At 46.4% G+C, this 24,844-nt stretch overlaps 1 protein-coding gene across 1 annotated transcript; it reads right to left on the minus strand.

Moving 5' to 3' along the window:
- On the minus strand, window positions 1-24,230 carry bud23 (BUD23 rRNA methyltransferase and ribosome maturation factor). The gene is made up of 12 exons (XM_043696508.2): window positions 24,173-24,230; window positions 20,891-20,928; window positions 17,206-17,301; window positions 15,356-15,438; window positions 14,526-14,622; window positions 13,056-13,152; window positions 12,551-12,601; window positions 9,613-9,698; window positions 7,815-7,860; window positions 3,714-3,772; window positions 1,331-1,420; window positions 1-638 (listed from the first exon to the last, which is right to left on the minus strand). Exons 1-12 carry the CDS (start codon window positions 24,218-24,220, stop codon window positions 584-586), a joined length of 846 nt encoding a protein of 281 aa, XP_043552443.1. The 5' UTR covers window positions 24,221-24,230; the 3' UTR covers window positions 1-583.
- Between the last annotated feature and the right edge of the window lie 614 nt (window positions 24,231-24,844).

A 24,844-nucleotide genomic window follows, 5' to 3' on the forward strand; every position in this document is an offset into this window, starting at 1 on the left:
TTGAAGAAAATCTAGCTGATCAAGGGCTATATTTTTTTCAGTACACAAGTAAAATAATGTCAAAATTTCATCAGTAGATAAATCACAATCATCAGATTAAGTTGTTCACCTTCCTGGTTGAACTTTTCAATGCAGTCACTGTATAAATATCCTTTTTAAGGAATAATGGTAGCTCATCTGCGGTCTTTAACTCAAGCAGCCAAGCTCATTTAAGAACAACTAGATTCAAAGGCACTGACCCTTTCTTTTGTATTAGGACATCATCCATTCAAGAAACGCACACGACAGCAGTCAAAAATGAGACAACATGGGCTTGCAGAATTCTGGATATTGAGAAGGAAGTTGAGAATGAACAGAATTGCTTCCTCCTGTGATTCAAATCTTTACTGTTCAGCAAACCCATGAAGGTTGTTGTAAACGGAGAGCTCTGTACCAGTAGTGGGTTTGGTATGGTGATCATTCAAAGATAGTCCATCGGCAGTTGTGAGTTCAACATTGAGGGTTCCAGGATCAAGAGGCGCCACAGAATTGACCAAATGAAGTTCTCCAAGCTGAGAACAAAACACCCCTGCCATTCCCACCCTTAGAAACGGGGCTTCCTCTTTCTGCCAGTATACCTTGTGTCAACTCGAACTGTCCTAGGAAGGGAAAGGAAGAATAAAGTGATTACAATCTGCACACAGCAGTTAAGTTTATCTTTAGAATGTGTCTGGATCTAGAAAGCCTATCACAATGTCTTTGCAATGCACTTCTGAATGGAATCTTGCATATGGAGGTGGGTAGATAACCAAGCATTGCTCATTTGTAAAGTTAAAAGATACAGGAGAATAGATTTGGAACAAAGCTCCCACATAATAATGGACCAGTTAGTTCTCCTCAATTCAAATAAATCAGCCAAAGGTCCCCTTTAAGACGGTAACTGCACTAAGGAAAGGGGTATTCCATTCCATCTGACTGAATCCATTGGACAGTGGCAACCAAGATCAGGAGACCTATTGGAAAAGGAAATGCAAATATTTCTGTTTACTGGGAAAATAGTTTTGTCTGCCTTCACCCATATTCCAGAGGCACAGACAATGGCATCAATATGGGATGGTGGGGTGTGCCCTGCTTGTACGAATGAGAATGATGTCCACTGCCAGAGGTAGGAGCATCCAGAGTCTAAATTCATGCAGCAGCCTGCGCTGCAAGCATGTTCACAGTTTCGATTGAATGATTCAAGGTGTTAAACACCTTGTATACAGGACGAGAGAAGAGCGAGGAGGAAACACCTTCATCGCATGGAGGTTTCTTGTTACCCAGTAAGCACCATGGCCCAGCATCACCGTACCTGCCCTGACGCCTCCGACGCTCCTTCTTCTCCAGAATCCACTCTCTGCTTCTTTTTACAGGCTTTCCCTTCAGGTTTTTAAACCTCAACCTGCAGGCAAGAAAAATGGCAGCTTGCTCAGATAACTGAACCAACACTATCCAGCCGAATGCTCAGGGATTTGCTCGTTAAAAGCTTAATTAATGATTTGTTGTACTTTTTCCAGCACTATCCTTTTTGACTATCTCCCTGGACCAGGTTTCTTTGACCCTGGCAAAGAGCTTTTGCTTCCCTGATAGAGCTAATAAAACCAACAGGAGTGGGCCATTCGGCCCTTTGAGTCTGTTCACCCTTCAATATGATCATGGCTAGTCATTTCATTCTGGCTTCCAGTTTTATTTCTTATCTTTTGTTTCTTTCTCCTGTCTCCCTGCTCAGGTTCCCATTGGCCCTGTCATCCCAGTTAAAGTTAAAAATCACAACACCAGGTTATAGTCCAACAGGTTTATTTGGAAGCACTGGTTTTCGGAGCACTACTTCATCAGGTAGTTGTAGAGTAGGGCCATACAACAGAATTTATAGCAAAAGATTAGTGTCATGCAATGTGTCTTATGGCCCTGCTCTACAACTACCTGTAGTGCTCTGAAAGCTAGTGCCTCCAAATAAACTTGTTGGACCATAAACTTGTTGAGCTGAGACTGATCTTCAGCAAGTATGTGAAATGGGTGACAGTGAATCAGCAGCCCCCTTTACACAGTGCCCAAATATTTCCATTTAATCAGAATTTAGGTGTGTTATCAAACATACTGCAAGTAGAGGAGGAGGAGGGTTTATCGACAAACCTGACCCCACCCCAACACCATATCAGGGATTTCAGTGTGGCCTGAAGGAAGCAGCAGATGCAGACTTTCCCTCCTAACTGGGGAGAACTAGGGACCACTGCCAAAGCCACTGACCCACTTATACCAATTCATTTTGCTCTGCAATCAAAATTTCTGTCAAGATTCAGGACATGCGATGCAGGTGTCTCGCATTTGCTGTCAGGATGGTGTTGGTAGGATACTTGTTCAAATTGCTGCAGAACACATCCCTGATGTGTTCATTTGCCAGGGAATTCTAACTGAACCATTAAAGAGAACTTCACATTTATTTTACACTGACACTATCAACGGCACAAATTGTAAGAGGCAGGAAAATGTGGCAACCAGCAGCTCAGGATTGGCACACCAGTTCAATTCCTCAGTTACTATAGGTCTCTCAGTGACAGACAGAAGGAGACTGCAACCCTCTCTGCTTTACACTGACAGACCTGGACAATCAGGCAATCACTAAATATCCTTAAGACTGGAGCATCACACAATAATCTGCAGTTCCCAAAATGTACATTTTACATCCTTTGAGGCACAGTGCACATAGTCAGACTGTTTCTGGATGCCAAGTAAAGATTTTCAGCTCATTTCGTACTAACATAGGCCCATGATGCCATTCATGAGGTAGGTTCTCTCAGCACAAATAAGAAAGAGAAGCTGGGACCTCTCAAATCTATGTCACACAGGACATGCAACATGCCACAGAGCTGCTGTATGAACTCCACCTATCTGAAACACATGCCAGCCGTGGCTGAAGTTAGCTGTAGTCTGTTTTTGAAAATGATCACTTTTCTTCTTAGATCGTCAAATTGCAACAGCAAATAATTGGGAAGAACAAACTAAAATCAGACTGGTACGTGCAGACCAATGCAATTTCAGAACACAGCAATCAGGAAATCACAGTAACAGTCACTGTGGCTGTCTGTTAGGTGTTAATGCATAGTGAGGTCTGGCAGGGATGGTATAGAGTCAGGGTTAATTGGGTGAGGACAGGGTGTATACATATGGGGAGCATGTAATTAATGTGGGTTGAAGTTTTGATATGTGAACTGGAAATTCAATGATTGGAAAACATATATGACTGGACTCTCTCACCTGCATTTTAACCTCTGATGTTTTATCGTTAGAAGCAGCGTTTTTAAAAAAATGATAAGTGAATTCTGCATTTCCAATCAACTGAACAACGTGGCCCCACATCCAACAAATATTTACAAAACTGCATCGATATGGAATTCTGCAAATGTAACATTTCACTCAAATTAAGAGGTGAGCTCGTCTATAAATTTGACAAAACTTTCCTCACCTTCCGTTTCAAATAAACTGGGCAGCCCTCCCCCCTTAAGGTGAGGCCAATGCTTCTTCACTTGAAATTGGACTGAGAACCAGGGCTAAAGAGAATCTGATCAACACGAGGTTGCCAGTTCCACACTGTCAACCCCACCTTGCTGTTAGTGAATAAGTTTCGCCTATATTATGGTTGGATTTATTCATATTATTCACTTTAGCTTTGGACCTCCCCAGTATAAACACCTTACCTGGCATTAGTGAACTGAACCTGGCTCGTCGTCTCCTCTCCCTGCTCTGCTCCGAGCCCCTGGACAGGTAGGGGAAAGAGCACAAAACAGAACACTGTGACCACTGAAATTCAAATTCAATTCCATGCTCAGATCTCAAGGCAAATGATAGAATATGGAACATTACAGCACAGTACAGGACCTTCGGCCCTTGATGTTGTGCCACCCTGTGAAACCAATCTGAAGCCTATCTAACCCACACTATTCCATTATCATCCGTATATTTATCCAATGACCATGCAAATGTCCTTAAAATTGGCGAGTCTACTAATGTTGCAGGCAGGGCATTCCATGCCCTTACTACTCTGAGTAAAGAAACTACCTCTGACATCTGTCCTATATCTATCACTCCTCAATTTAAAGCTATGTCCCCTCGTGCCAGCCATCACCATCCGAGGAAAAAGGCTCTCTCTGTCCAGCCGATCTAATCCTGTGATCATCTTTTATGTCTCTATTAAGTCACCTTCTAACAAAAACCCCCTCAAGTCCCTCAGCCTTTCTTCATAACCCTTGGACCGACACAAACCAAAATGCTGGGGGAGTGGGAAGGTGCACTTATGGAACAAGGGCATGAGCAAGTCAAAAAGATAGCACATTATGATGGGGTAGGTCAAAACCACAGCTCGGGCAGCAAACGTGTTAATGCCTTTACTTGCTCCAATTATTTAAATTCTGGAGTTAAAATGGAAATAAATGGCTACAAGACGCAGTAATGAGATGTTTTACAGATGACAGAACCTCAGCATTAACAAGGCACCGCAAGTTCCACATTCAGCCTTTCCATTGTGATCTTGCCCGGGCCTCTTAGAACAGAACAGAACTTACCAGGAATGGCACTCATGATTTTAAAACAGGCCTCCCTCAACTATAAACAGGACCACAGACAGCTGAAGAGAACTCAAAGCCACAAACCTGTAAACAGAGCACCCAGTGAACTGTGCCAAGTCATTTGCAGCACTAAGTTTAAAGCAATTTTCAGAGAACAGGAATACCCCGCAGGACCCAACAGCACCTGAACAGATGGCTTCTTGTGAAGTGTGACAATGTCTAGAAACAAAACATGATTCACCAGCTATCTTTTTTCAGAAATGCTGACTGATCTATGTATTAACATCAGTTTGCACTCTTGCCCATTTCAAACTCAATTGTCAAAAAGGTGAAATATTTTGATCCTGTAAACTCCATTAGGGGTATTAGTGCTATTACTCTGCCATTATTTAGATTATTTGTTTTGGATCAAATAACCCATAGCCTGCTTATCTGTTAATTAATGGTTTTCTCCTGTTTAATTTGCAATAAAATCACACACCGAGTATTGCAAGAGTCCTCCTGACTGTCTGACAGTGTTACAATCTCTAATCCAGCCACTTAGAACATTCTATTTTAAATAGCAAAACAACAAGTAAACCATCAAGATTCCTCAGTCTGCTCTTTGCAGGACTGCTGGGGGATTAAGCAGGTCATGCATAGGTCATTTAGCCATATAATGTGCAGTAATAAGGGTGACTATCAAACATTTCAACGTTCCCCTCAATCTGTCTTTGTGGATAAAGCTGGATGCTCTAATTTGGAATTTGAAACTGCTGTAGTTATGTCAGACAAAGCCTATTACAATTCCCCAAACACATGGATCTTAAATGGGACAAAGTTGGCCAGACTGGTTGAAACACAGGCTGTCGTTAGCACCAAAGAGGAACCCTGGCTTGTTCTGCAAGGGGCTGATATCAACCCAACTCTAGCAACTTTACCCCAACATGATTCCCACAGTGAGGTTGTGGTAACTGTGCAAGTACATGCATCTTCAATATACAGCTGTTGGCAAGACTTGGGATAAGAACAAAGAGGTGAAATGTTAAGCACAAGTAGATGAATACAGAGGTTGAGATGGATTCAGAAACATGGTACAGACAGGGGTGAAAAGCTGTCAGAACCATTTGTTATCCCATTGAATTAACATCTTGGGAATTTATAAAGGAAGGGCATTTTGAAAACTGGGGAGAGTTAACTGCCATCGAACTGGACAGCACGTCATCTAAAAGGGGCTTTCTGAAAGAAATCTCTCAGAAAGCATCATCTATCAAAGGTACCCTTTCCAGTAAAAACAGTAAAAAGAAAGAGGACCCAGGGAGGAGACAGCAGAATCAGAAAGACAGAAGGAAGACAGCATAAAAGACTATGGTCTTTGAGAGGTTAAGTTGATTTAATGTTTAATAATTGTATTATTGGAGCAGCATTTGACAGAGTTGGGGTCAGATTGTGATTAGTTAAGAAAAGGGGGCTCAGTTTTGTCACTAGTTTTTGTTTCGTGTTCACTGTTAAGAGTTAGAAAATAAATTGTAATTTCTTCTTTGAATGGTGGAAATCAGAGGTTCACTTTCACTTTTTGCAGATTGCGAGGCGAGGTGAGCTTTTGTGGGGTGTTAGTTTTAATTAGCAGAGGGATTTGACCTCTGTCTTAACAAATTACAAATAGCCCTGTCCAGTAGAACATACAGTACTTAAGGACTGACTGAACAGATGGTATGCTAGTTAATGATAGCCTGGTTACTTTTCATGGAACTGTGACTATCACACCCACTGCCAACTCAGAACACAATTTGGATGATTCACAGAGCCAGCAGATGCCAAACAGAAGTTAGTTTTGACTAAATAGGAGACTTGGACTGTGACATTTTTTTGCCTCCACAGTGGGAAGATTTTGCATCAGCTGGGACGTGCCAGTCAGGCACTCGCTGTTAGAAGTCTTTGAGCATCAGCAACATGGATCAAGAAACACAACCTGGCAACTCTGCAAGCACGAGATTTAGCAGCTGCTCGGGAAACTACATTTGAATGCATCAGGTCTAATCTGAAGTTGTGTCTCAAAAGCAAAATGCACTGGGGCCATTGCAGTAACAAACTGAAAGCTCTCAAATTCAATTTTCACTCTATATTGAGAGATCTTTTGGGGTACAGCTGCAACAATGGGGTTCATTTTGCCCAGGGTTAGAGAGAGGATGCAGTGGCTTCTACAAGAAGCACCTAGTTACCAGTTATGGGGCCTTTCATGGTAGAGAAGCTAGTTGGAAATTATGTAGAGTACACTCTAGGAACCAGTTGCTATGGTACCATAACTGGATTGCAAATCTGTGGCTTCAGGAGAGGTAGCTTTATTACTCCCTTTTGAGACGATGTTGGATTTGCATCCAGTTTGAGGGTAGGTTGGAGCTGTGGAACATCAGCCACTGGGACAGGCTGCCTGTCATTATATAACTGTGGAACCTCAGTCCCGTGCAGACATTTAAAAACTCACAGGATCTAATGGATGGCCTTGCAACTAAAAACACCCAGTGTTTTTTTTTTGAAAGCTCGAAGACAACAGTAAACAGAAATGAAATTCAAGAGCAGGATTTTTAAGGGTGCCTCTGCAGAGACTCAGAGATCAATGCCCTTGTTATTCTGCAAAAATCTCAAGTTTTTAGATCAGGGTGGTGCTGGTTTTTAGATCAGGAATGATGAAGGGCTTTTGCCTGAAACGTCAAATTTCCTGCTCCTTGGAGGCTGCCTGACCTGCTGTGCTTTTCCAGCACCACTCTGGTTTCCAGCATCTGCAGTAAGAATACTGGTCTGGACTGGACTGCCAGGAATCGTAGTGATAGGTCACAGGCTGAATGTTTTGGTCATAGAACAAATTCCTACAGTGTGGAAGCAGGCCACTCAGCCAATCGAGTCCACACCAGCCCTCTGAAGAGCATCCCGTCTAGCAGTGCTAACCACTGAGTCAATGGTCAAGTATAGGCAAGAGCTTTTGACTCAAAGTATGCCCACATCCCCTGTTTATACAAAGAACCATCACGATAATCTTTAAATGGCAAACTTTGCTGCCATTTAAAGCCTTGAGGCACAATTTCTTCATGTCCGTTAATTGTACAGGCAGCCCTGGGAGAAACTCAAGCAATGTAGAGACAAAACTCCATCTCAGCTGAGAATAAAAACATAGCTCATTATCATACCAGCACATTACAACGCAAAGAAGGACGAGCCTTCACCAATACCCTAATAAAAATATAATAGAGGAGTTACCATTGGCAGCTTTCCAGAGACTCCAGCAAATAAACACAAGAAGAATCTAAAAAAGAAAAAAAAAAGTTAATACTGAGAAGTCATGAGCACAATCTACAGAAAGGGTTTGAATCACTTGCAGAATGTTAGTATATTCTCAGAACGTCACAAAATATATACTGGCCAATTAATTACTTCTTGAAGAGGAGTCACTGTTTATAAATAAAGAAACCCACCCTGAGCACCTTGTTTTGTCAATCCACCTTTGTTATACCCATATCATTGCTACCCTTACACTAAGTATTACCCATATTTCTTTTCAACCAGAGAGCTTTCTCTGGAAGGAGGATGCACGAGCAGTCAATGAAGGGAGCGCAAGTGTGTGCTGTCTGACATCCCATGTTGCAACAGTCTATGACCCATTTAGAACACCAGCTGCATGCCTAATCCTCACATGAGGCAAAGATCAGGAAATTCATTGTCAGAATGCTCCTAGCTTTACTCATTGACCAATCATCTGAGTAAAAATGTGTACATAGTGATGGTTCCTAAATCTACAACATGCCACAAACTCAAAAGACTGAACAGAGAATCCACAAAGAATCCGCTGATTCAGATGGGCAGGGTAATGTGAGGGGAAGAGGTAGAAATAAATCTCAGAACACTCAAGAATTTGCACCAATCAGAAGACAGCTGGACATATCAAGACGGTCATCTGCTTAGACAATCAGTAAGCCTTTAGTACTTTTACATGGAGCTTGCAAGCGAGCGCGGCATGCAGGATAAAGAAATAACTCAGCTGTCCAAAATAAATGCTGCATTTATACCAAGGTGAACAGTTAGGCTGCTCCATCCATCGCTTTTACTGTACCAATGCCAGTTGCAACTTGTTCTGACAGCATTTCCAGCTGCCATTTTTCACGCTTTCAGGATGCTATTTTTTCATGCGAAAGCAGCAGCTAATCTTGCACAACAGGATCCCTCAGACAGCACTGAGATAATGATGAAATCATCTGTTTTCAGATGCTGCTTGAGGGACAGCTGTCCCACTCTTTAAATACTGACACAGGATACTTGACTACATCCAACAGCAGATGAAATGATGATTTACCATTATGCTAGGAAAAAGGAATCCCCAACACTGCAGCACTCCCTCAGCATTTCCCTGGAATGTTACCCTCGAACGGTGTGCCGTAACCACCAGTGGGGATAGCAGCCAAAATCCTCAGGGTTGAAGCACTAATCCAGTCCAACTGAGTGCTAATGGCTACAAGGTCCCTTAAAATCTTGTAGTTCTTCTAATTGGGAGGGCGGCCTAACTGCCTGTCTTTGTAGGCCTCAGTTATGTCCTGAGTGGGGTGCTGGAAAAGCACAGGTCAGGCAGCATCCGAGGAGCAAGGAGGTCAACGTTTCGGGCATAAGCCCTGATCTCCAGCATCTGCTGTCCTCACTTGCTCCTAAATTATGTCCTGGAAACCTAACAGAAAGGCAAGTGTTTTTTTTAAACTTAAATATCCTGTGGATCAAAGATGTCCCCAGCCACTTGGTCCCTGAACTAGTCTCCTCTCTACAGGTCTACAGTATCTGCAAACTTCAAAACACCCAAAACGGGTGATGAGGAAAACAAAGTTAGGAAGCACTGGCTTGGATGTCGTGTTCATATCTCTCCGACACGCTATTGCCTGACTCCAGAAAGTGCGCTGTTCATCACGGAGCTAGGACCCGATAGTTAGAGACGAATTGCTTCACAGCTCAGGAATGAAACCACTTAAAGCAATGCCTCTTTCCTGAGTACTTACTCAAAAATGAGTCTACTTACTTTTTTGCCTTGCTGCTGTTGGGGTAATCCACGACCATCCCACCTGTGAAACCAGCCTTCATGGCCTGTGCTGTGATCAACTCCAACTGAAGACAACAAAAAGTTATACTCATTTTAGTTGCATTCAATGCTCTACCTCCCTTCCCTTTAGTTTTTATTCCCCTTTACTTCAAGCATGAGTTTTTGCCTGAGACAGAGTTTGTGGACACACAGTGGTCGCTTGCCCTTGGCACTACAGTAATACAACCACCTGACTCAGGTGAGAGCATGTTAAAAACCGACTCTGGGACCAGGGCACATAACCCAGACCATACCACAATGCAGCACCTAGACTGCACTGCTGCAGAAGCCTCTCTTTGGCAGAGATATTAAACCAATGAACTGTGTCTGTCTGTTCTGTTGTTTCAGATTTTTTGCTGAATTTGTATTATTTGATGAGAGTGGTTATGTATTGAACAGAATTCCAGGTAATTCAGTGACAGCACTGCACTTGAGGTAACAAGATACCACAATTTCCCACCCACAAGCTGCGACTCAACTGCAGGGGCATCAGCTGAGTCAGAGTTTGCTCTTGCTCCACATCCGCACTTGTATATTTATAGTAGGGGATTACTGCATGGTGGCGTGAAATGGGAACCTTGGCTAATTTCTCCGCTACCTGTTGCGGTAATTGAATGAGCTATTGGAAGCTCTCTCAGTAACTTATTCTACAATTTGAATTAAAAGGTGGCACAGATTCCACACTATCAATACCATTGTATCTGTTGGATCTGTAACAATTGCTGTTTGTGTTCACTGACAGTATCTACAGAGGCTGTGTGGGGACAAATAAAATATAAAAAGCAGGAAATAGGAACAGTAGGCCATTCGGCCCTACCAGGCCCCAGGTCCCTTTGTAATCTATATTTGCAATATATTACCATTTAAATAATACTGCCTTTGTTCTTCACATTTACCCATGCTACACTGCATCTGGCATGTGTTTGCTCACACATTACTGAAGCTACCGTGCGACTTCCTGACAGCAACAATAACAGAGTGACGATGACTTGCCTGAAGCACGCAGTATTCTGAAAACTTTTAACACTGAGCCACTAGACTCTGCCAATGGTTTAACAGATAGAGACACCTGATGCTCCACTGACATCCCTTCTGTGCCAAGTCAAGCTGGGATGCTAACAAGCAGCCCTGACACCTTGCGTCACAGGGTGCGAAAGCAGAAGCTTCAACTGGACAGGCTAGAATTTTACAATGCACACCCATATTGTTTGTGCCAGTTTCCTGATCAACAATACTTCCTTGCTCTTTCCCAAGAGCCCTTACAAATGTTTGTTTGTAAAGAAAATACCCAAGTCACTTCTAAAAGTTACAACTAAATGTGCTCCCACCAGCTTTTCAGACAGTGCGTTCCAAACCATCACAACGGAGTGTAAAAAGAACTCTTTGTTCTTCTGGCTTTGTGCCAATTATTTTCAAACTGCACCCTCTGAGTACAATCTCTCCTGTCAATGGCAACAGTTTCTCCTTACAGTATTGAAACCATTTGTAATGTTGAACTCTTCACAACTCTGTGCTCCATTCTGCTGCTGTTTACCACCCAGTACCCAAGCTGGGCAGTGCACTTCAATGGAGGTCAGGTGACTGGGTGATTGCACGGAAACAGACCCTTCAGTCCAACACATCCATGCTGACCATAATTCCAAACTAAAATAGCCCCACCTGCCTGCACATGGTCCACTGACGGAGGGGTGATGACCTCGTGGTATCATCACTGGACTGTTAATCCAGAGACCCAAATAATATTCTGGGGACCCAGGTTCAAATCCCACCAGGGCAAATGGTGGAATTTGAATTCAATAAATATCTGGAATTATGAATCTAATGACTACTATAAATCCATTGCCAATTGTTAGAAAAACCCATCTGGTTCATTAATTTCCTTCCTTTAGAGAAGGAAACTGCCATCCTTACCTGGTCTGGCCTACAGGTGACTCCAGACCCACAGCAAATGTGATAGACTCCCAACTGCTCTCTGGGCAATTAAGGATGGGCAATAAACGCTGCCTCGCCAGCGAAGCCCTCATCTTTTTACAGAATAAAGAAAAAAATCCCTTCAAACATTTCTTATTCATGTACTCATCTAAACATTTTTCAAACATTGTAACTGTACCCACATCCACCTCTTCCTCTCGAAGTTTATTTCACACACGAACCACTAAAATAAAGGCCAAATCTCTCTCCTCTCACCTTGCCCTTTCGTCTTGAAATCCCCCACCTTAAGGGAAAGACACTTGCCATCCACCTTATCTAGGCCCCTCATGATTTTATAAACCATTAAGGTCACCGCTCAACCTCCTACACTGCAGTGGAAAAGTCCCAACCTCTCCTTATAACTCAAACCCTAAATACCTGCCAACATCCTACTACATTTTTTTTCTCAACACTCTCCAGCTTAGTTATATCCTTCCTTTCACAGGACAACCATATCTGAACACACTACTTCAGAAGACGCCTCACCGACATCCTGTACAACATGACATCCTCTAACCATGCTCTCCTCAGAGCAACTTAGAACTGATGATTTAGGCTTGGGTAAAGAATGGCCACTTGGATAAAGTGCCAGAGTACTGTAATGCCTATGGAGCACAACCTAGTAGGGAGGGTATTGGGTACCAAGCCAGGCACTTGCTGTAATGATGACCAAGCTCTGAGGAGCTCACAAAGTTTACCAAATGATCATTTTAATGCTAGACACAAGCATTGTGTGGACAACATTTTAGGGAGTGTGCTGCATTTAATGCACAAAAAGAACTCTTGATTTACTTGACCTTCAACAAACTAGAAGGATGAATAGATCAGAAGACTGACATACAAGCCCACACGCATCCATGACATGTTGGGTATTAGATTTCACTTCTTCAATACTGTGGTAACTTACTTGCTCGGAGTTTTCAGGATAGAGCTGAAACACAGCTCGTGCGCCTCGTACCTGTAAAACAGAGAGCTTAGTGTATAAAATAGCCGCTCTGGTGAAAACCAAACAAAATTCCAATACCATGCCATTACAGTCAATAACAGCTGCTCTAGTAGTGCACATAGCAAACACAGTCCAAGACAATCTCAATGCAAACTCTCACTTACTTGTAACTAGAGCATTATAGTTTAGCAGGCTGCAGTTGCTGACTCAGTTCGGATGCATTTGAGTACAATGGGCAAATAGGGCGTTGGATGTTGTATCGAGTAGATTGGGGTGGGGCAAATAGAAACGCAATTAAAGTCTGGGTGTACATTCTAATCTTTCTCTGGCTTTCCTGCAAAACCTAGTGGCCGTGGAATCCATAGGTTCGGTGCAGAAATGCAACAGGCAACCTGCACACAAAACCACCCACACCGCTATCACCCTCACAACGATAAGTATTGAAGCTCCCAATCTCACACCTTACCAGACTGGCATACAGGGAGCTGAAGAACTTGTACAGTCGCTTTGGGGGGCTGTGATTCTTCTTATCGGCATTACAAAGCCACTGCAGGGCAGAAATACTAAGGAGAGAAGGAAAAGGACCACAGCATTAAACTCCTTCTGGTATGCCAACCTGCCAGATATCTAAGACCAAGTCCTTTGCTTCAAATGAAACGTGGTTCAGACAACATTCTTATTTAGTGATTTTTTTTTGCAAGCATTTCAGCATTCCAGTACTTGAGGTGGGGTGATGAGATAGATTAAAGGAAGGTCTTACAAAAATTATGAGGATTGACTTCAGAAACACTGCCTCAGGAGACAATCAGTCAACAGCTTTGTTCAAACAGGCTGTCTGGTTGATAACCAAAACCAGGGAGCGATTATAAAACTCATGCCCGGTTTAAATAGCTGAGATTGTTGAGCATGGAACGTGTTTGGGATGGGGTGGGGTGAACACTTCAAACATTTATTTGCCACAAACTGCAGAAGTTAAAGGCACAAGAAAAAGTTAAAGTTCAGTTTAGATACAACTTTGAGCAGGGAGGGGTAAACAGGTCGAATGAACTTTCGGGGGGGCGGGGGCACGCAAAAATCTGATGCTGCTTTTCTGATTAAATCGCTACCAATGTCCCAACATGTTTTCCAAGTCACTCAGATGACACAATCTTGTACATCGCCCCATTTTCAGTAATGCATGCTGATGGGCAGCACGGTGGCTTGGTTATTAGCACTGTTGCCTCACAGCACCAAGGACCCAGGTTCGATTCCACCCTTGGGCAGTGTTTGCACATTCTCCCCGTGTCTGCATGGGTTTCGTCCCACAATCCAAAAGTGTGAAAATTAGATGAATTGGGCAGGGATGTGTAAGTTAGCTGCATTAGTCAAGGGTAAATACAGAGCAATAGGATAGGAGAATGAGTCTGGGTGGGTTACTGCTCGGATGGTCGGTGTGGACTTGTTGGGTCTGTTTCTACACTGTAGGGATTCTATGATTCAAACAAAAGTGGGGAAAGGAAGTGTATTACTCTTTGCATATACAACATAGAACATTACAGCACATTACAGGTCCTTGATGTTGCGCTGACCTGTGAAACCAATCTGATTTTCCCATGAACAACCACACCTCAGGTACTTGTCCTTAAGGTCTGGAATTCCTCCACGTACCTGTCCGCAACTTACCTCTCATTTAATTTAATAAAACTAATCACTTCGATAAAGTTTTTGAGTATCTGCTTTAATATCTCTTTCTAGGGATGGAGCTCAGTGACAACTTTGATCTAATAACACTTCTGTGGAGCTCCTTGGGACACAATTTTAAACATCAACCTCAGGACCAGCATATGGATGGTTTACAATCTCTTTCCTACATTCAGGGGCAATGACAACAGAAAACATAGCAAAATTACTGTTGCTGCAGGTATTACTGCCAGTACCTAGACAGTTTCTCTTTTACCTGATGCAACCATCAAACATGCCAGGCCGGAATGGAATGCCAGCACCCAGATCACCCAGAATGAGATCACCTTCCACCTCTCTCTCCAATGCAACATCTGTCATGAAAAGGAAAAAAAGACTCAGCGATACCACCTACAAGCAGCACAGAAACCTATCAAATTTGTGCACATGTATTTCGCCACAATTCACTCAGTCTAACCTGCTCCCCGCAGTCTTTCACACCCCAGCAACTGTCTGCTCACTCTTCAATCATATCCAATCTGAATCCACTTGCTTGCTCAATTCAAACAGCATGAAGCATTTTTCCAATAATATGACTTTTTTTTTTAAAAAAGGTAATAGTTCCCCAATCTATGTTGATGTAATTATCACATTTGTTATCACTTGCTATTTATGACACCTTCATAATAATCCCCTCAGATTTTAAACCAGCTCAAACTGGGCAACTAGGGATTGGTAATAACTGGCGACAACTACATCTCTGAATGATGAAAGAATTCTGATTAAGCAATAGCTTAAGGATCCAGCTGGCGAAACAAAAAAAAATTTTTGGAGAGGACTGGAAGCCCCATTTAATTTCTCTTCTTATTTCTCAGGACACCAGCTGTACTCTCTTAGCTGCTCAGGTTATAGAATTATGAATCGGGACCAGGTTGAAAAGCTGCTGTCATGTTTTAAGATTCCTTCATCCCTGAGACAGATGAATTAAATCAAACTCCAGGTGCTAGAATTTGATTTGATCACATTGTGCAAAACTCTCTGGCTTTATAAGGCCAGGTTGTTGAATCTGATCACAACAGGAGCATGTAGTACTGCCCTGTCACCTACCAAGCATGGCTGGACTGATGTCCACACCAACCCAGTGATGTCCTTCTTCAGAGAGGTAATCCCCACTCAGTCCTGACCCACACCTGAAATACGCAGAGAAACAAAGTTCAGTCAATATCACCAAGAAATAACAAACTCTAATACACATATTTACATGGTATTGTACTGAACCATGTGCCAATTGTCTACGTTTCCAAGAACAATCAGATTTATAACATATATTTGTATGAACTGATCAATCATAAAATTGTGACAAGAATAGAGACTTGCAATACCGCACTAAAACCCAATTCAAATCCATTCTCTTCCAATGACCGGTTTTTAAAAATGGACATAGCTCTGGAAGGTGTTGGGTCAAGATTTATTTTTTTGATTAACAAATTAAGGGACTTCACCAGTCGTGTTACAGAATAGAAAACTTTACGAGTTTTGAGAAGATTTGTAGCTCAGGTTGACGTTTTAGATGTAGGTTTGCTCGCTGAGCTGAAAGGTTCATTTCCAAACGTTTCGTTATCTTACTAGGTAACATCTTCAGCGGACCTCATGCGAAGCAATGCTGAAAATTCCTGCTTTCTATTTATATGTTTAGCTTGGGACAGCAGCTAATGAACTTGAAAGACCCTATACAGACAATGAGCAAAACTAACGTCATTTACAAAATACCGTGCAAGGACTGTAACAAACACTACATTGGACAACCACCAGGATGCATGAACACCAACTAGCCACAAAAAGACATGACCCTCTCACTAGCATCCTCACATACGGAGGAGGAAGGACATCACTTTGACTGGGATAATACAGCCATCCTAGGATGGACCAAACAAAGACACACACGAGAATTCCTAGAAGCATGGCATTCCAACCGGAACTCTATCAACAAACACATCGAGTTAGACCCCATCTACCATCTTTTGAGAAAAGGGGTAGGAAGTGACTTCACCACAGGACATAACATCACCACAGGAAATGACATCACCAACCCAAAGAAAACCAAACATATAAATAGAAAGCAGGAATTTTCAGCATTGCTTCACATGAAGTCCACTGAAGATGTTACCTAGTAAGGTAACGAAACGTCTGGAAATGAACCTTTCAGCTCAGCGAGCAAACCTACATCCAGAAAACTTTATGTTTCAGGAAAAAGGTCTTGGCAAACACACAGACTCAGGTAAGGAGCTTCCAAATAAAGTGTAAAGCTACAGCCATGGCAATCACAACAGGGCGCTCCAACCTCAATTCAAGACATAATCTTCTGTACTTTTTTTGTCCAGTTTCCCTGTCATGGTTACCTTGAGGCTGCTGACCCATGCTGAATTCCAGCTAGTTCTACAACTTTGTCTGATCCCTATTAAGAAATGCATTGAGACCATACAAAGACTCATTGCATAGGATCCTTACAGCTAAGGACTGCCAATACCATCACTTTAGCCTGAACTAAGTGCAGCTATTCAAGATGAAAGGCATCAGATCCATGGGATCTCCCAATTCCATTGAAATATTTTAAATTCCACCAAACTTCCTTCACCCCCACCACCAAATGAAACATACCAAAACTTAAATATGATAACATCCATGTTCTTCTACCTACACACAAGATCTCTTATTGTGGCTTGATGGATAAGACAAAAAGGTGGCAAAATACAAAATGTGACAAGCAAGTCATACAGGGCAAGTGTTTCACATCTTGCGTCCTATGAAAATCAACGCCAGTAAGAGGCCAGGGAGCAGATTCAGAGTCCATCCCAGAGGATCAAGAGAACAAAAAGATAAATAACAACAGCTTCACCTCCGGGATGGTTTTCTCTGAAAATCCCCTGCAAGACTGTAAAAACTTAAGAGGACCCTACCCAACATCTAACAGGAAGCATGGCTGATCTTCAGGTAAATGGAGTAGCTCAACAGCCCTTTCGGACATCTGGGTCTGGATTTCAATCATACGTGAGCTGTGAAGGGAAGAGTCACATTTTATTCAGGTAACCGGCTCACTCCAATCTGTTAATAAGAAGTTTTTTTTACCCCCATCTGTCCTTGAACTGTGAATGACACCCACGAAGCAGCTTTTACTATCTGTATCGAATTGTCAAGAGAATTGAGAGGCTGCAGTTACATGAAGTCTGAGTTGTGCCTTCTTCCTCTCAAGTACGTTAGTGAAGATTAGATTCGATTCCCTACAATGTGGAAACAGGCCCTTCGGCCCAACCAGTCCACACTGACCTTCTGAAGAATAACCCAACCAAACCCATTTCCCTCTGACTAATGCACCCAACACTATGGGCAATTTAGCATGGCCAATCCACCTGACCTGCACATTTTGGACTGTCGGAGGAAACTGAATCACCCGGAGGAAACCCACGCAGACACGGGGAGAACGTGCAAACTCCACACAGATAGTCTGTGGAGGCTGGAATCGAACCTGGGACCCTGGTGCTGTGAGACAGCAGTGCTAACTGCTGAGCCACCGTGCCGCCCTACCACTTGGGTTTTTGCAATAATCCTGACAGCACTCATTCGCCAGTCTGAATGCTACCTGATGGCATGACAAGGCATCAGCTCAAATTAATATACACAAAAGCTGCTAGAAACACTCAGCAAGTCAAGCAGATTCTGTGCCGAGAGAAACTGAATTAGAGCATCAGGTTGAGATGGCTTTTCCATCCTTTCCAGTGAAACACCATCTCCATTTGAAACAGAGTTTCTCTCTCCACAGATTCTGTCTGACCAGTGAGGAATTTTATTTTTATTTCCAAATCCTGTGTGGGGGCTAAGTAGTCAGTAAAATATCACATTTACTCGCTACCAAAAGCAAGGCAGTTCAATTTCGCACATAACTCTCAACCCGAAACAAGGTAGCAAAGCTTCCCACCCTCTCCCCAACAATCTCCTTCCTGAAAATAGCAACTTTGATAGGTACCAGGTCCTAATTAAAAATTAAATACCACAGATACAGGAAATATGAAGTAAAAACAAGAAAATGCTGGAGGAACACAGCAGGTCTGGTAGCAACTGTACAGACAGAATTAGAGTTAAACGTTTCAAATCCAATCAGTCTGAAGAAGGTTAGAAAACAGTGGGTCAGAGAACAGCAGGTCTTTTTATGCTGTTGATGGAGGGGTAGGAGTTACTGAGCAAAACAGTTGTGAGGGAATCCAGAGCAGTGTGAAAAGGAAGCGATGTTAGCAAAGGCTCTCTCTGCTGACAGCAAAGTCAACAAGATATAAGTGGGGAAGGTGGGGACAGATGCAAGAAAAATGGATGACAGAGGTTCTGAAAGTTGTAGAATGCAATATTGAATCCTCCAGTCTGTAAAATGACTAAGTGGAAAATGAGGCGTTATTCTTCCAGGTTGTGTGGAGCTTCAATGAAACACTAGCAGGCCCAGGACGGAAATGTTAGTATTGAAACAAGATGGTTTATTGAAAAAGGCAAGCAACTAGATGGTTCGGGTCACTGTTCCAGATTGGAGGTTCTAGTACCCTTCCATTTTGGCTCAAGGAGAGCAATCAGGTGCCTAGCCTTGGAAAGCAGGGATGTTGGAGTTAAACAGAATTGGCAGCAAAACATTCATCCCATATCCATGTTTCCCTGCAGGAACCCTGGATTTTCACTCCCCATGTCTCAGAGCAGGGAACATACAGACCTCAGAATCAATCTGCTGCAATCAGCTGTCTTAATTCATAGTCGCACACAAGGGATCAAACAGATGAATTTACTTTAACTGAGTAACATGTTCATTTAACTACATCCCTGCAAAACATATCCAAAAGTTGCTGATAAAGTATAATTGCTTTCTGGAATACATTGTTTGGTTCTGTGCTCATAAAAGGAGGACATAAACAACATACACAAACAACTCGTTGGGAGACCCGAGCTTGAGTGAGGGGGAGGAACTGAAAGAAGTCAGCATTCGAAATGGTGTTGGGAAAATTGACAAGATTGAAAGCCGATAAATACCCAGAGCCAAGTCATCTACATCCCAGAGTGCTTAAGGAAGTAGACTCTGGAACAGTTCCTACAGATTGTAAGATATCTAGTGTAACCCCCTCCATTTAAAAAGGGAGACAGAGAGAAAACAGTGAACTATAAACCAATCAGCCTGATGTCAATAGGGGGAAAATGCTCGAGTCCATCATGAAAGACTTAATAGCAGAGCACTTATAAAACAGTGGTCGAATTGGACAGAGTCAGCATGAATTTCCGAAAGGGAAAAGGGCTTAACAAATCTACCGGAATTTGAGGATGTCACCAGCAGAGTTACTGATGGGGAGCCACTGGATATGGTTTATTTGGACATTTAGTAGGCTTTTGAAAAGTAAGTGATTAGCATTTCAAACTAAAATGGTTGGGATTGTGGGTAGTGCAGTGAGCCGAATAGAAAACAGTAGGAATAAACTGTCTTTTTCAGAAAGGCAGAATTTTTAGTCCTGCAGGGATCAGTGCTAGGATGCCAGGTATTCATAATATATAAACGATTTAGATGCACGAAGTAAATGTAACAGCTGCACATTTGCAGATGGCACAAAGTTGGGTGGGAGAATGAGTTCTGAGGAGGATGCAGTGATGCTTCAGTGCGATTTGGACAAGCTGAGAGTGTAGGCAAAAGTATAATGTTTATATAGATACAGCATAATGTTTATAAATGTGAGATTATCCACTTTGGTAGCAAAAAACAGGAAGGCAAGTTATCATCGGAATGGCTATAAATTGAGAGGGGGGGGGGGGGCGGGCAACAAGATCTGAATGTCCTTGCACATCAGCTGCTGAAAGTAAACGTGCAGTTGGAACAGGCGATAAAGGCAGTAACAGTGTGTTGGCCTTCATAGCAAGAGGATTCAAGTACAGAGGAGCAGGGATGTCTTGCTACAATTAACAGGGCATTGGTGAGGTCACACCTGGAATACTGTGTCTCCAATTTTGGTCTCCAATTGAGGAAGAATGCTCTTGCTATAGAAGGAGTGCAGGGAAGATTTACCAGACTGATCCCTGGGATAGCGGGACTAATGTACAAGGAGAGGTTGAATGAGTTTGGATTATGTTTGGAGTTCTGAAGAATGGGGACAGCAGTATTCTCATAAATACTTTTAAAATTCCAATAGGATTCAACAGAGTAAATGCAGAAAGTGTGTTCCGGATGACCAGAACCAAGCATTACAGTCTAAGTATGTGGGGGTAAACCATTCAGACAGAAATGAGAAGATGTTTCTTCACCCAGACTGTGGTAAAACTTTGGAATTGACTACACAGAAAGCAATCAAGGCCAAAACACTGTATGGCTTCAAGGAGGAGGTGGATACAGTACTTGGGGCTAAAGGGATTAATGAATGGAGGAAAAATCACGAACAAACTATTGTGTTGGATAATCAGCGTGATCATATTGAAAGGAGGAGCAAACTCAAATGGTCCACTTTTCCTATTTTTGATGTTTCTCAGTAAATCACGTTGGAATAATTTTACAGCAAGAGCACACAAGTCACACAGCCTCATCTAACAGAACAGGAGAATATAAACATCAGGGACCAAGTTGAGAAGACTTACTTTTGTGTGTATTTTCTTGCTTCATCTTCACTGTAAAACTGAAAATAAAACATTTCATTAATTTCTTACAATTTAAATCTCACTATAAATCATACAACACCTAAAATTCATTTGAGACATCTTTCGCAGATCTTCATACAAAGCAAACATAATGCACAATGTTGCTGTCACAGGGCTCCCAGGAGAGAAACAAAACTGCACAAATAGTTCACCAGTAATGCACATGCTGCACGCAATGTTATTCTGCCCAGAGCTCAAGGTATGTTAATGAAAACAAAATATTCTTTGCATAACATAATGGTAACAGCATTGATAGCCATCTCAGTGAACTTCCGGGGGGGGGGGGGGGGGCAGAGACTGGAGTGTGGGGGGTAAGGAGAGACTGGGGTGGGGGGTGGGGGAGGGAAGGGGCAGTGAGGGGACCTGTGGGATGGGGGAGGAGGAGTGAAGGAGCAGTGAGGGGACCCTGTGGCGGGTGGGGGAGGAGAGGGGAAGAGAAGGGACAGTGAGGGGACCCTGTTGGGGAGAGGGGGGGACAATAAGGGGACTCTGTTTGAGGGGGGCAGTAAGGGGACTCTGTTTGGGGGGGGAGCAATGAGGGGACCCCTGATGGGGGCACGGGGCAGTGAAAGGACCCTGTTTGGGCGGGGGGGTGCAGTGAGGGAACACTGTGGGGGGGGGGGTTTGGCAGAGAAGGGGCAGCAAGGGGATCCTGACCCTGGTGGGGTGGGGGAAGAGGCAGTGAGGGGATCCTGTGGGGGGGGGGGGGGGGGGGAAGGGTCAGTGAGAGGACCTGTGGGGGGTGGGGGGGGGGGAGAGAGAGAAGGGTCAGTGAGGGGACCTGTGGGGGGTGGAGGGGCACTGAGGGGACCCTGTTTTGGGGGGGGGGGGGGGGGGGGGGGGGGGGAGAAGAGAGAGAAGGGCAGTGAGGGAACCCTGTGGGGGAGAGGGTGCAGTGAGGGGACCCTGTGGGGGAAGGGGTGCAGTGATGGGAGCCTGTTTGGGGGGTCAGTGATCAGACCCTGTTGGGGAGAGGGGAGGGGACCCTGTTTTTTTTTGGGGGGGGGGGGGAGGAGGCAGTGAGGGGACTGTGGGGGGTGGAGAGGCAGTGAGGGGACCTGTGGGGGGTGGAGGGGCACTGAGGGGACCCTGTGGGGGGGGGGGGGGGGGAAAGAGGGGAGAGAAGGGCAGTGAGGGGACCCTGTGATGGGGGAGAAGAGCAGTGAGGAGACCCTGTTTTGGGGAGTGTGGGGGAAGAGAGGGGCACTGAGGGGACCCTGTGGTGGGGGGGGAAAGAGGGGAGAGCAGGGCAGTGAGGGGACCCTGTGGGGGTGTGGGGAAAGAGAGAGAAGGGCAGTGAGGGGACCCTGTGGGGGGGAGGGGAGGGGAGGGGAGGGACAGAGGGGATCCTGTGGGGGGGGGGGGGGGGGGGGGGGGGGGGGGGAGGGGATCCTGTGGGGGGGGGGGAGGGACAGAGGGGACCCTGTGGGGGGTGGAGGGGCAATAAGGGGACCTATGGAGGGGGTTGGAGGGGCAGTGAGGGGACCTGTGGGGGTGGGGGGGGCAGTGAGGAGACCCTGTGGGGGGGGGGGGGGGGGGGGTTGGAGGGGCAGTGAGGGGACCCTGTGGGGGTGGGGGAGAGGGGCAGTGAGGGGACCTGTGGGGGGGGGGGGGGGGGTTGGAGGAGCAGTGATGGGACCCTGGGGGGGGGGGAGACAAGGGGGAGGAGGGGAAGGGGGGAGGGGGGAAGGGGAAGGGAGGGGGGAGGGGGGAGGGGGGAGGGGGGGAGGGAGGGGGGGGGGAGGGAGGGGGGGGGGGAGAGGAGGGGGGGGGAGGGAGGGGGGGGGGGAGGGGGGGGGAGAGGAGGGGGGAGGGGGAGGGGGAGGGGGGGAGGGGGAGGGGGGGGGAGGGGGGGAGGGGGGGGAGGGGGGGGAGGGGGGGAGGGGGAGGGGGGGAGGGGGAGGGGGGGAGGGGGAGGAGGGGGGAGGGGGGGAGGGGGGGGAGGGGGGGAGGGGGGGGAGGGGGGGGAGGGGGGGGAGGGGGGGAGGGGGGGGAGGGGGGGAGGGGGGGGAGGGGGGGGGGAGGGGGGGGGGAGGGGGGGAGGGGGGGGAGGGGGGGGAGGGGGGGGGGGAGGGGGGGGAGGGGGGGGAGGGGGGGGGGGGAAGAGGGGGGAGGGGGGGGAAGAGGGGGGAGGGGGGGGAAGAGGGGGGAGGGGGGGGAAGAGGGGGGAGGGGGGGGAAGAGGGGGGAGGGGGGGGAAGAGGGGGGAGGGGGGGAGGGGGGGAGGGGGGAAGAGGGGGGGAGGGGGGGAAGAGGGAAGGGGGGGAGGGGGAAGGGGGGGGGGAGGGGGGAGGGGGAAGGGGGGGGGGAGGGGGAAGGGGGGGGGGGGGAGGGGGAAGGGGGGGGAGGGGGAAGGGGGGGGGGGGGAGGGGGAAGGGGGGGAGGGGGAAGGGGGAAGGGGGAAGGGGGAAGGGGGAAGGGGGGGAGGGGGAAGGGGGGAGGGGGAAGGGGGGGAGGGGGAAGGGGGGGAGGGGGAAGGGGGAGAGGGGGAAGGGGGGGAAGGGGAAGGGGGGGAAGGGGGGGAGGGGGAAGGGGGGGAAGGGGGGGAAGGGGGGGAGGGGGGGGAGGGGGGGAGGGGGGGGAGGGGGAAGGGGGGGGAGGGGGAAGGGGGGAGGGGGAGGGGGGGAGGGGGAAGGGGGGGAGGGGGGGAGGGGGGGAGGGGGGGAGGGGGGGAGGGGGAAGGGGGGGAGGGGGGGAGGGGGGGAGGGGGAAGGGGGGGAGGGGGGAGGGGGGGAGGGGGGGAGGGGGAGGGGGAAGGGGGGGGAGGGGGAAGGGGGGGAGGGGGGGAGAAGGGGCAGTGAGTAGACCCTGTTTTGTGGGGGGGGAAAAGAGAGGGACAGTGAGGGGATCCTGTGGGGGGGGGGGGGGGGAGGGGATCCTGTGGGGGGGGGGGGGAGAGAGGGGCAGAGAGGACCCTGTGGTGGGTGGAGGGGCAATAAGGGGACCTATGGAGGGGGATGGAGGGGCAGTGAGGGGAGTTGGAGGGGCAGTGAAAGGACCTGTGGGCGGGGGGGGGGGGGGGTTGGAGGAGTAGTGATAGGACCCGGGGGGGGGGGGGGGGGGAGAGAGAGGGGACCCTGTGGGGGGGGGGGGGGGGGGGTGGGATGGTAGCAGGAGGCCAGGGGGCGCGGTAAGGAAGGTGCCCATACGTTAGCGGTGCCTGAAAATCGGACCTGGGGCCTATCGCCCTTATTCCCCGCCCTCGGTTCCCCCGCTCCTTTACCACTTCAGGCGGAGCCAGGTGCTCAGGCCTCCCCGTGCGAGCCGCCATCTTCAAATAGCGTCATCAACACGCGACACCCGAGCATAATCACGGCGCGCTGAACATGTGATCGCCCGTCGCCATCTTGGTAAAGTAATGATGTGGAGGAGTCCCTGTGCTGGACTGGTGTGGACAAATCACACAACACCAGGTTATAGTTTAACAGGTTTATTTGAAAGTAGAAGCTTTTGGAGTGCTGCTCCTTCGTCAGGTAGCTAGCTAGCGAAGGAGTAGCAGTCCGAAAGCTTGTAGTGTTAAATAAACCTGGTGTTCGTGAATCTTAATTTGGTGAAGTAAATGAGACTTGGGACACATGGTACTGGCACTGTGTAAATAACTCATCTGTTAAATAAATTTAACTGTGACCAATAGTGTACTGCAAGGATTGGTGCTGGGTCCACTGCTTTTTAGATTAGATTAGATTACATTACATTACAGTGTGGAAACAGGCCCTTCGGCCCAACAAGTCCACACCGACCCGCCGAAGCGCAACCCACCCATACCCCTATATTTACCCATTACCTAACTCTACGGGCAATTTAACATGGTCAATTCACCTGACCTGCACATCTTTGGACTGTGGGAGGAAACCGGAGCACCCGGAGGAAACCCACGCAGACACGGGGAGAATGT

The sequence above is a fragment of the Chiloscyllium plagiosum genome, unplaced genomic scaffold (genome assembly GCF_037043375.1).
Source record: "Chiloscyllium plagiosum isolate Xiang-an unplaced genomic scaffold, Cpla_swu_hap1 HiC_scaffold_10, whole genome shotgun sequence".
Taxonomy (NCBI): Eukaryota; Metazoa; Chordata; class Chondrichthyes; order Orectolobiformes; family Hemiscylliidae; genus Chiloscyllium; species Chiloscyllium plagiosum.